The sequence below is a fragment of the Echinops telfairi genome, unplaced genomic scaffold (genome assembly GCF_000313985.2).
Source record: "Echinops telfairi isolate 266 unplaced genomic scaffold, ASM31398v2 ScPeMD7_3533;HRSCAF=4204_0, whole genome shotgun sequence".
In the NCBI taxonomy this organism is placed as follows: domain Eukaryota; kingdom Metazoa; phylum Chordata; class Mammalia; order Afrosoricida; family Tenrecidae; genus Echinops; species Echinops telfairi.
In genome coordinates this window covers 31,913,875-31,926,519 of record NW_022107431.1, presented here as the reverse complement: position 1 = coordinate 31,926,519, position 12,645 = coordinate 31,913,875, and the positions used below count along the sequence as shown (strand labels likewise).

The window sequence follows — 12,645 nt, the reverse complement described above, 5'->3', positions numbered from 1 at the left end:
CCCCCCACCACCACCCCTAAGTTTCACTGGTTATGACACGTGTGTCCGTGTGCTGGTTTGCTTCTCCACAGCGACAACCAGCAGCTGCAGCTGCTCTACGCGGAGTGCATCCTGTCAGTGCTCAGCAGCTGCTCCTCCTCCATGCACCTGCACCGGGGCTTCACCGACCTCATCTGGTGAGCACGCCTCCGCCGGCACCCACCAGCATGACTCAGGGAATTGGCACAGCACCCATGACCTCCCAGCATTCCTCCAGGCTGATGCGGGAGGGGGGTCGTCCTAGAGGGGCTGGGTGTGCTCATGTGCACCAGACCAAACCACAGAAATTGGAGATTGCTCTCCCACACAATGCCTCTGGGGCTCTCTGACACTCTGCCTCCCTGTTGGCTCAAGAGTGACAGGAACAAGATCTCTAGCTTATCGGCCTGCTCTGGAAATGTGGGAACGTGGAAACGCGCCAGAAACTTGTGCCGGGAGGAGGCAAGATAACGAACCTTATTCCTAGCCCTACCTAGTACTTAGCCATCTTGACCTAACGTAGACTCTGAGCGGTGCACATGGTCAACCAGTAGGCAGTAGGCAGTTCACCCCCGCTCCCCCAGGTGCCTCAGCAGAAAGGCCCGGACCAGGGGCTCAAGTAGCAAGGAAATGTTCTGAAAAGGATGATGGCAACATCTGAACCAATGTGCTTGACACAATGGATGTATGGATTGTGATAAGAGCTGTAAGAGCCCTCAATAAAATGGCTAAATAAATAAATAATCACTACCAAGAGAAAGAAAAAAAGAAGAAAGGCCTGATGATTGACATCTTCAAAAAAAACAACAACAAACAAACAGCCACCGAAAGCCCTGCAGAGCACAGTGCTTCTCTGATGCACATGGGGGCCCTGGGAGACATCCGCTCCAACTGGCTTTTCATGAGAGCCATAGGTGACAGGCACCCCCAGGCTCCCAGGCAGCAAGTCAAATGCCAAGTGTCCATGTGGCGTTTAAAATTGGCTTCTAAATGAGAAATGCCCATAATCTGGTTAGTCGTGGTAAAAGGAACCTTCGTAACTCAGCCACAGGACCAGGGATCCATTTCTTTGTATAGGCTGGGCTCATAACACCTCTCCCGATGTTCCAGTGGGTAACCCCCGCTTGAGTCAGGAGGCAGAGTTTGGGGCTGGTGTTCCCAGGAGGGATGGGGAGACGTGGGAAACTGAAGCCGAGTCGGGAACCCAGCTCAGACCTGGCCTATGTCCCTGCAAGACAGTGCTCACAGGTCACTGTTTGACTCGCTAAAACCCCTGTCTCCTCCTCTCTCTGCCCAGGAAGAACCTTTGTCCGGCTCTCATTGTGATCTTGGGGAATCCAATTCATGACAAAACCATCACCTCGGCCCACAGCAGCAGCACCAGTACCAGCTTTGAGTCAGACTCGGCCACGGGAGTTGCTGACCACGGCCGGGGCTCAGGCTGCTCCTCCACGGCGCCGGCCCTGAGCGGACCTGTGGCTCGGACCATCTATTACATCGCCGCCGAGCTGGTCCGGCTGGTGGGCTCGGTGGACTCCATGAAGCCCGTGCTCCAGTCCCTGTACCACCGCATGCTGCTCTACCCCCCGCCTCAGCACCGGGGGGAAGCCATCAAGATCATGAAAGAGGTAGGGGCCGTGAAGACGTGCACTGCTGCATCCCCGGGAAGCACACAGAAATGCTACATCTTCACTCGCTCCCTGCGAGTGCTAGGGCGGGTTCAGTCCTTTGGGAGGCAGGTGGGACTGGATGACTGTGTCACCACCCAGAGCAGTGAGTGGGCCTCCCTGTGGAGCCCCACCCCTGCCCCCCACAGGGGTAGCCTGGCTGAGCAGGAGTGGAGCAGCCCAGGAAGAGGAGAGAGGAAGAGGCTAACTGACCCCATCAGCTCCTCCAGCGCCATGTACCCAGGAGGTCCAGGCCCCTTCTGGACGGGATGGGGAGGAGGGCCAAGATTGGGGGTGCTGAGGCCCATTCATTGGACTACTAATCTCAGTCATTCTTTGAAAGTTGGGCTGTCAGCCCCCATAACGATTTACAGAGTCCCTAAGAGTCGGAATCCGCCCAGTGGCAGTGGGTATGTAGTTGGGGGATTCTTCTACATAGAAGAGCCCATTTGCCTGAACCTACCCATGTAGCCCTGGTGGTGTAGTGGTTATACATTGGGCTTCAGTCCACGTGGTCAGAAGTTCAAAGACACCCGCAGCTATCCAGGAACAAGACTGGGTTTCCTACTCCCGTAAAGAGTTACCGTCTAGGAAACACGTATCGGGGCTGTGAGGAGTCGGCATTGACTCGATAGCAGCGAGTTTGGTCTGGGGTGGATCCCTCTGAGGGGGGATCGAGTTCGTGACAGGGAGAGAGTGAGGATGGACCACTGCCCTGCTAGAGTCCCTTGATGCCCCAAGGCGAAGGAAACCCTTTACATGTAAGAGTCCATGTGTATTGCTTTCAGTACCAGCTTCTTTACGACCGCAACAGCGAGTCATGGCCGTGTCTTCCCTCTCATAGATTGTCCTGAAGTTCATTTGCAGGAGCTGGGCTAGAATGAGACACCAGCACCTGGGAACTGTCTGTGTCGCACTGCCCGTGGGGCACAGCGCTCTAGTTTTCCCCAGATTGTGGGGGAAAGCAAGACTTCCACTTTATATGGCAAACCCGGTACTTTGGGGAAGACAGTAATCTTGGTATCAGAATGTGGTAGGCTCATGTGTGTGTACACACACACACACACACACACACACACACACACACACACACATCACCCCACCCCCACGTGAGCTTACAGTGTTTGTTTGGACTTTTGGAGTGTGACTGCTTGGCATGTATCTCCCTGTTCTCCTTCGGGCTTGTCACCGCCATGTGTCTGGTCTACCTATTAATCAAAGACACATAGCACGTTTGTTTTATCAAGTACATCCTGTTTCCACTTTCCCCAAAATGAGCAGTACAGGCAGCCCTGGGGGGCTCCTGAGATCCTGTGTGCCTGTGTCTTTAAGAACTGGTAGGTAAGTCAGAAGGGGCAGTGCCTTTCCTAGTTAGCCTTTCTGCAGAGCAAGAAGGAGCCCTGCGGGCTGGGGGTGAAGTGTCCTGCTGGGAACAGAAGGGTCAGCAGTTTGAATCCTCAGCCACTCACAGGGGAGAGATGCAGCAGTCAGACTTTAGGAAGTCTTGCAAACCCTGTGGTGGCACTTCTCCATCCTAAAGGGGCACCACGAGTCAGAATTGACAGGGCCGCAGTGGGGTAGTACCAGAAAGCTTTTGGATGATTTAAAAGCTGCACCGCTGGGAATGAAGGTGATTGTGATGAGGTTGTTGCAAGTGGTTGGTTGGGGCATTTCAGAGTGAGGACAATCTGACATAACCCTCAAGGGCAATTAGGAGTTCGTTGTCTGTGAGTTGAGCTTCTCTAACTGAGGCCTGCCTGAAATTCTAAAGCATGCCTCACTTCCCTTTCTCTATCACACAGCGCAGTGCCAGGAGGGTTCCCCATCTGCATCAGACCTATGGCACCCTGAGCCCCGACACTGCACACTGATTCCCGTCTGTGGAGGATTCTTTAAAACTGACCACTCCGTGCCTTTTCCCCAGATTCGGAAAGATCTGAGGAATAGATGCAAGATTCCCATGAGAATTAAAATAGCTGATTCGCTACCAGTAAATTCACAGCTAGATTAGGAGACCTAGTGGGTGAGGGGGTGGGGGTGTAGTTAAGGGCTTGCCTGATAATCTAACGGTCTAACCCACCCGCCTCTGTAGGAGAGAAAGATGTCATTGGCTAGATCTGTAACCCTGAAAACCCCATGGGACAGTTCTGCTCTGTCCTGTCAGGTCACTAAGAGTCGGAACTGACTTAACAGCGATGGGGTTTGGTAAGGTAGATTAGAAAATATGGATGGAGCCCAGTAGAAAGTGATGTCCCCTCTCTCTGTTCCCCTGAAATGCGCTCACCTTTCTAGCAACAGAGGAACAGCTGGGAACCATACCCTGGCTATTTAGATGCAAACCATGAGAGAAAGGGTCTGATTTTAACCCCAAGCACTATCACCTTTGTTGTTGTTGTTTCATGTCAAATAGAGATGGACAAAGGTGCAAGCTTCATTTCTGTGTATCCTGGAGATTGTTTTTGTTGTTGCTGCTGCTAGGTACTGTGAAGGCTGTTCCAATTTCTAGTGGCCCCACATTGTGTAGACAACAGACACGGCCGGAGCCCCTTGTTGCACCCATTGTGTGGATCCACATCGTAGAGGGTCATCATCTTGTTCGCTGGCCCTCTACTTTACAAGCTTACTGCCCTTCTCCAGGTGGTCTCTCCTGATCGTACATCGAGAGTAAGAGAGACCAAGTCCCGTGCCCTCACTACTAAAAGCACTTAATTGTACGATTTCAACATAGCCTTGTTTTTCCAGTAGTCCATGGTATGTTGCATATCCTTCGCTAACACTACGATTTATTTCCAAGGCATCGATTCTTCTTCAGTCTTCCTTATTGTTTGTCCAACTTCCCCGTGCTTTCGAGGTCACTGAAAATGCAGTGATTTGGGTCAGGCACACCTTCGTTTCCAAAGAAACACTTTGGTTTAACACTTTAAAGAGACCCTTTGAGCAGATTTCCGGACTGCTGCTTCCATGAGTATTGATTATGGATCCAAGTAGAACGAGCCATTTGACCACTTCATGGTTTATAGTCCCGTTGCTGATTGGCCCAGTTGTCGGGATTTGGGTTCGTTAGTCTGAAGTGTAATCCGGGTCCAAGGCTGTAGTCTCTGGTCTGCATCAGGAGTGCTTCCTGTTCTCTTTGTGTCCAGCAGGCAGGTTGCTAGTTGCTGACGAGTCTCCCTCCGACTCTAGGGGTGCATTATCCTGCACGGAGCCCGTACTTCCACACATTCGGTCAGCACTCAGACTGTAGAGGGATGGTGAAAGGACACAACAATGTCCTAATTTTAAACAGTATCCCCTGGCTCTATGTATGTTTCTCGTGAGCATAATTGATTTTGGAATTCCAGTTCTTCATAATGTTATCCATAATTTGCTATTATCCACATAGTCGAATGCCTTTCATTGTCCATAAAATGCAGATGAACATCATTTTGGTATTCTGTGTTTTCGGCCAAGAGCCATTGACCATTGGTTCCTGCATTCTATGTCCTCTTCTGAATGCAGCTTGAATTTCTGGCAGCTCTTTTTCACTGTGCTGCTATAACTATTGTTTTTTTCATTGCCTGTAGCAAAGTTTTACTAGCATGTGATATTATTGGTGTTGTCTGATAATTTAGAATATCCACATTAGTGGAGCAAGCAGAAAATATGGAAATAGAGAAAGCAGTGAGCTCCTTAAAGTATCACGTTTCTACATACTGTTCCTCCGTCGAAGGAGCCTGGTGGTCCTGTGGTCTAGGTACTGGGCTTCCAACCACCAGCTGCTCTTGAGGTGAGACAGTGCTGTCTGCCCCTGTAAAGACTTCCGGTGCTGGAACCCCTATGTAGTATGGTCACTGTGAGTCAGACTCAATGGCAGTGGTTGGTTACCTCTGTGCCTCGTTGGGAGAATATGTTACTTTCAACATAGCTGGGCATGGGGGTCACATGTCTACTCCAAACACAGGGTTTTGAGTAGCCATTCTTCCCTTTGAAATGAATTTAACCTCAAATTGAAAACTTCTTGAGATTTCTACCCTCTGGAAATAAAAATTAATAGTGAACCACTATGAAAAGTATAAATATATGACAGTGCGTGGCATGCAGCTATGAAGCAGTGCATGGAGACGACTCTGCAGCTGTGATGACCTCCAGCAAAAGGCGGAGAGCCAAAGTCAATGTGCCAGCTGCGAAGCAAAGAAGGAGTCCAAAGAGGGAAGGGAGGAAAAATAGAAGCAGAAATGAACGTTCCAGAAAGCAGACGAAGGCTCTTGAAAGCAAATATCAGGACTATTACAAGACTAAGGAAAATGAAAGCCTTCCAAAAGGAACAGTAAAAAGTTCCAACATCAGTACAAGTGAACAGAAATGAAAACAGTTTCATGTGTATACCTCTCACCCGCCGCCTCAGAATCGATTCTGACTCCCAGCAACCATACAGGGCCGAGTAGAACTCCCCAGTGGGTTCCAAACATTGTGAGTCTTTACAGGAGTGATGCCTCGGATGCTTTCTCCCAGGGAGCCGCTGTTGGCCTTACCACGCAGGTAGCAGTGGAGTGCTTAGCCAGAGTTCCTGCTTACAGTTATTCTAAATACTGAAGGAATAAAATAGGGTATTTTTTTAAAAGGGTAAGCAAGATAAAAATGTTAAATTTAGATAAAATGCCTAAAACCCTAGGAAATAATACAGCCTTTAAAAAATTAACCCAAGAAGAAATTGAGGCCTAGACTAGTCCTATATTCTTTAAGGAAAATGAGTCCCTCTTTTAAATGTTACCATTTAAAAAATGCATACTGGCCTGCATGCAGCTTTAGAATAGGGTGACCAGACGTCCCGCTTTTGGCAGGACAGTCCCGATTTTTAACAATTTTTCCTGTGTCTCAGGGTATTTTTAAAAAGTCCCGATTTTTGGAAAGAATGCATGACAAGCTAGGGTATACGGTTTTCAGCTGCCATGGGGCTATTTCGCCAGGATGTGAGTTTTATCAATGGTGTCCCGCTTTTGTCCCGCTTTACCAATGTTAAAATCTGGTCACCTTACTTTAGAAATAAGTTATACTGAGCATTCGAGGAGCTGATAACTCCAATCTTTTCAAAGAATTAGGGAATACTTCTTAACTACTTTAGAGGTAAGTCAACTTTATAGTAAAATAAGACTGAGTGCAAGAAAGGATAATCACAGGCCAGTCTCACTAAAAAGAAGAGCTAAGAGGCTGTAAGATTCTGTAATGCTGGACTCAAATCTTTTTTTGAAACAACCCCTCAGAATTGTCTTTGTCCAAGGATGCTGTGTTGGGGAGCTAGAAACCTACAGGCAATGAGCCTAAAGAAGTACATTTAGATTTGATTTCCTGAGAAGCAAAGTTTCAAATAGTTGCATTTCTCCTTAGACTTTATCCCTTAGGTATATTCTACCACACAATTTTATAACCTTAGTTATTTTTATGATATTCTTTTTTTCCCCCTTGATTTATTATTATTTCTTTCTTTAAAGATACTTGGGAGTCCACAGCGTCTTTGTGATTTGGCCGGACCCAGCTCTACGGAACCAGAATCCAGAAAGAGATCCATTTCAAAAAGAAAGTCGCATCTGGATCTTCTCAAACTGTATGACGCACTCCCTACCGGGTTCTCCACGGCTTTGTTTAGACAGCAATTCTGACACTTTAAACCAGGCCTCAAACCGGCTCAGTCATGGCGGATGCAGTGAGATTGGAACAGACCCGCATCTGCATGATGTGGTTGAACCAGAATAGCAAGGGGAAAGTGATGGAATGGGAGACCTGGGAAAGGTGGAGTGAGCTCTTTCGGGAACCTGGGGCAGGGCAGTGGGTTATTTCCAGTACCGTTGTGAGGGACACACCTTCCAAGCAACACAGCCAGCCATCTTTGGGCAGGGCATCGTTGTTTCTGACTCAGCCGGTCAAGAGGTTTGGTTGCTGTGCAACACATAGGCTACCCTGGTTTTTTAAGAGGGGAATTAAGCTTCTAACAGGGGGTTAACCCATATGTCTTCCCATTTCAGTGATGGTTCTTGTGTGCATTTTATAAATTTGGGTCCATTCTGGTTTTGCTCTGCCATCTGTGACTGACCCAGGAAGAACTAGTTCAAAGCCCTGCTTTCCACCTGGTTTCCAAACCCAGGACTTTTTTTTTTTATGAGTGTGTACAACATGAAATGTGATCATTCAAAAATGCATCCCCAGGAGGGAGAAGAAAGAAAATGAGAAGCTGATACCAAGGGCTCAAGTAGAAAGAAAATAGTTTGAACATGATGGCAACATATGTACAAAAGTGCTTGAAACCATGGATGTGTATATGGGTTGTGATAAGAGCTGTAAGAGCCCCCAATAAAATGACTTTTTTAAATGCACCCACAAGCCATGTGAGAAACCTGATCTCAATTTATTATAGTCATATATTTTATACATTTTCATTCTGACATCAAGAAAATCCAGTGTACAAAATCATATATTTAAAAATTACTCACTGTGGTTATTCTGGGACTAGATTTTTTTTCCACTTACCATGTTGAACTATAAGACCCTTTGTGTGTTGCCCCGGTAGAGGAGTAACACATCTGATTTGCCACAGTTGGATGTGCACATTCCTCCTCTAGATTAGGATCATTGTGAGGGGCAGCCCGACATGCCCGGAGGGGCAGCATCACTACTTTCTGTTTGCAAACTGGCCGTCATCCGGCAGTGAGACTTTAACAAGGTTGTGCTCAGAATGTGAATTCCCATCAGGAATGATGGTCTGTGCCCGCCTACCACGAGGGCATGTGACTCCTGGTGGGCCACTTGTCCTGGAGGTCATTGCCTGCCGGCTGAGCATGCTTTCTCTCAGTTCTTGTTCACTCGCGTACTGGCCAGTTTCCATTTCTGTCAATCCAGGTGCTGCTTTGAATGCTCTTCTTTCCCTCACTCGAACCATTCTGGCTCATTGTGGAACTTTTTTCTTTCTTTCATGCATTTCTCCCTTTGCCCAGCATCATGGATGGCATGGCTGAGGCCTGCAGCAAGGGAGGCATCGAAGCTTGCTATGCCGCCGTGTCCTGCGCCTGCACCCTCCTGGGGACCTTGGACGAGCTCAGCCAGGGCAAGGGCCTGAGTGAGGGGCAGGTCCAGCTGCTGCTGCTGCGCCTGGAAGAGCTGAAGGATGGGGCGGAGTCGAGCCGCGACTCCATGGAGATCAACGAGGCCGACTTCCGATGGCAGCGGCGAGTCCTGTCCTCAGAGCACACGCCCTGGGAGTCGGGTTCCAAGAGGAGCCCCGACATCAGCATCAGCGTGACCACCGACACGGGACAGACCACCTTGGAGGGGGAGTTGGGTCAGACGACCCCGGAGGACCAGTCTCACTACTCTGAAAGCCACAAGAATGGCTTCAGGTCACCAGCCACCCACGAGGACAAAGAGACCCCGAGCAAAGTGTCCGAGCCAGAACCAGTTGACCAACCCGACGTCGTGCAAAGAAGTCACGTGGTGGTTTACCCGGACATAACGAATTTCCTGTCTGTTGACTGCAGGACACGGTCTTACGGGTCCAGGTACAGCGAGAGCAACTTCAGCGTGGATGACCAAGACTTCTCTCGGACAGAGTTCGATTCCTGTGACCAGTACTCCATGGCTGCCGAAAAGGACTCGGGGAGGTCTGACGTGTCGGACATCGGGTCCGACAACTGTTCACTGGCCGAAGAAGAGCAGACCCCCCGGGACTGCCTGGGCCCCAGGTGCCTGCGCACGGCTGCTCTGTCTCTGAAACTGATGAAGAATCAGGAGGCTGACCAGCACAGTGCCAGACTCTTTGTGCAGTCCCTGGAGAGCCTCCTGCCCCGGCTCCTGGCTCTCCCCAGTGTGGGCGAGGTGGACTCGGCCCTCCAGAGCTTTGCCTCAACCTTCTGCTCAGGTTTGTGAACACGTTTTCTTGCTAAGTGGTCAACAAGAAACGTCAGAGCCGTGGTACCCGCATAGGCGGCTGCTGTAGTCCTTAGGGGCTGCGGAGTGAGTTCCGACTCCTAGCAACCGTGTGTGCAGCAGGAACCCTGCCGGGCCAAGCGCCAACCGCATCATTGTGTTTTCGTTTGAGCACATTGGTGCAGTCACCACTGGCAAGCAACCTGTCGAGGACCTTCCTCGCTTTCACTGCTCCTCTGGTCGTGTGTAGTGGGTTTTCGTGTTGGGCTGCTAACCGCAAGGTCAGCAGTTCAAAACCACCAGCTGCTCCTTGAGGGAAGGACGCAGGTTTCTACTCCCGTAGAAAGTGACTGTCTCGGAAACCCTGTTCTACCCTGTCCTGTGAAGCCACTCGCTATGAGTGGGAATTGACTTGATGGCGGTGGTGCTACTTTAGCAAGCACGATGCCCTTCTCCAGGAACCAGAGTCTCCTGACAACGTGTCCCAAACACATGAGACAGTGTCGCCATCCTGGCCTCCCAGGAGCATTCTGGCTGTGCTTCCTCCAAGAGAGATTTGTTTGTTCTTTTAGCAGTCCGAGGTGCTGCCGATGGTCTTCAGCAGCATCATTCAAATGCATCTGTTTCTCGTTGGTCTTAATTCATGGGCGGTTGCCATAAATGCTTAGAGTTTGAAGCCCTCAAAGCATACTGAATAGTCTCTGGGCTTCTTATGTTTAAAGCAAGCAAGGAAATATCAGACTTATTGGTGGGGGGTTGTGTGGTTTCTGTTGCGTTTAATGGCTGGCTTTTACTGAAGTTGATCAGTTGTATGATGTATGAAGTGAAGCATGAGAGGGAGCGGCTGATGACTATAACAAAATACCAAACTGGTTCTGGAACCACCGAATTCTCGATATGCTCCTGCACGTGAATGTGTAAGCATCCTAGAGCAATGCGCCTTTGGTGTGTCGACATGAAAAATAGTTTGAATGCGATCTTGCACCAGATGCAGACTGATTGTTCCACATATATATTTACAGTTTTATTGGCACATAATCCACATATAATACAATTCAATAGTTCAGTTATTTCAAGACTTGTATAATCATTGCCGTAATCCATTTTAGAACATTTTCTTTTCTTCTTATACTCAGAAAACATTTTTTTTAAAACTACTAAAGTGAAACAGAAAAATCTCAATTTTGAAAGAAAATAGCAAACAGTAAAAACTAAAACAAACTTGAAATTTCCCCATAGAGTTTTCATCCCACTAACTGTCCAACCTGGTGGGATTCCAATGGGGCCTGAGAGCTTTAGAGTCCCTGATCCCTGAGCCTTCCTGCCTGTGAAATACCAATATTGTGACCCAGAAATACTGACGCTGGAGGGTCTTCAGGTACATTGGCCAAGCACAGAGAAAGCTAGGCTAGTCTTATTGTTGGGCCAAAGATAATGACCTAAAATTTTGGTGAGAAGGAAAAAAATAGAAGTGGCATTTAATTTAGTGACTAATGGATTTAAAGATAGTTTACTTGCAAAGGAATAAAGAAAGAAACCTTCCTCCTGCGTTCCACATGACTGATGGGTGCATAGAGGCTCCCCATTTGAGAGCAGGAATAGATGATTGCCTGCCATTAGGGAAGTCAGCCCTGCCTCTCCCGAAATTAAAGTCTCTTGACTACAGGACAGGTGGATGGACCCTTGGGCAGGGGGCTAGGCCTGTACTCAGATGTAAAGAGGTGAACCCGGGGGCCAGGAAAGAACTGGCCAAAGCTGATGTCGTCACTTGCTCTTCCATCAGGAGGCTGGGCCGCACGTTTGTGCTCATGCGTCCTCGGCTTTATCACAGTCACTGAGCGTGCAGCCAGCCACCTTCTCACCAAACTGCCAGCGAGCTGCCAGAGAGCTGGGGCCGTGCCTCCGCTCAGTTTTAGTTTTCCAACAAAGTACACGGACACAAACCCTTCTAGCCAGGACTTGGTAGAAACGGAATGATATGTCAGAAGAACTCTTTCAATATGAGGATCATCCAAAATTGTAGCAACCATCACCAGGGGAGATCATAGATCTCTAAATCTCTAAACCGCTAAATCCTGGACTCACAAACCCTCTGGCCTACCTAGTCAGACGATCTCTCAGTTCCCCTCGTCACACAGTGATTTTTTTTTCAAGGTATCAAACCCAAACCAAAGTCACGGCCGTGGAGTCAATGCTGATTCCTGGAGACCCTGGCGGCCAGAGTGGAACTGCCCTGTGAGTTTCCGAGACTAACTCTTTAACACTCCCGTGGAGCGGTTGGTGGTTTCGAAGCGCTGACCTCGCTGTTAGTTCGCAGCCCAAGGTGTAAGCACTCTGCCACCAGGGCGCCACTTTTCAAGATACAAGAGTACTCAGTATTAAGGCTATAAAAGTGCCAGGGACAAAAATGCCAATGATTAAGAGTCATCAATATTTTCTCTCATCATTTTCCTCTGGGGATTAGATACAAAAATGACCTTAGGATTGTGTGTGTGTGTGTGTGTGTGTGTGTTCAGAGGAATCCATATACATAATTTCATATGTCACAGTTATAAGATTGGGGAAACGCATAAAAACTCTTCTTAAAAATTGTATTTCTCCTTAATAACTTTGCATCATTTATCATTGCATTTTATTTTTCTATGGGGCATTCCTGGTGTGTGTGTATGGGGGGGGCAGGTGGTTTGATATCCACACATATCCATCTTAAATCAACATTTATAGAGCAGCTATCCTGTGTAATTGGGCCAAGGATTCAAAGGCTTGTATGGCTTATTCTCGATAAATACTGGTTGATCATAGATTGGTGAGGTTGCTCTTGGGTCCCAAATATGTGAGACTTTTCATAGACTGAAGGTGTCAGCAGAATGCCAGTGAGCTGGGAGGAAGGCTCCCTGCTCTTTAGACGTGGTGCATCGAGCCACTGCAAATATTCCTGGGGAGAAGTGCTTGGCAGCTGGGAAGGCTTGGGTGTCCCTGGTGCCAGGGCAGCAACCCCAACACACACAGGTGGTTCCCAAGGACACACAGCTTCATGAGAGGGCAGCATTGACACTGTTCACAGTCA

At 48.6% G+C, this 12,645-nt stretch overlaps 1 protein-coding gene across 1 annotated transcript in view; it reads left to right on the top strand.

The window, feature by feature from the left end:
* The window catches only part of ARFGEF3 (ARFGEF family member 3), a 68,937-nt gene that overhangs the window by 2,637 nt on the left and 53,655 nt on the right, over nt 1-12,645 (top strand). The window contains exons 2-5 of the mRNA XM_045294592.1: nt 72-176; nt 1,316-1,646; nt 7,154-7,266; nt 8,651-9,570. Of these exons, the coding sequence (XP_045150527.1) occupies nt 72-176; nt 1,316-1,646; nt 7,154-7,266; nt 8,651-9,570 (1,469 nt within the window). The remainder of the gene's footprint in view (nt 1-71; nt 177-1,315; nt 1,647-7,153; nt 7,267-8,650; nt 9,571-12,645) is intronic.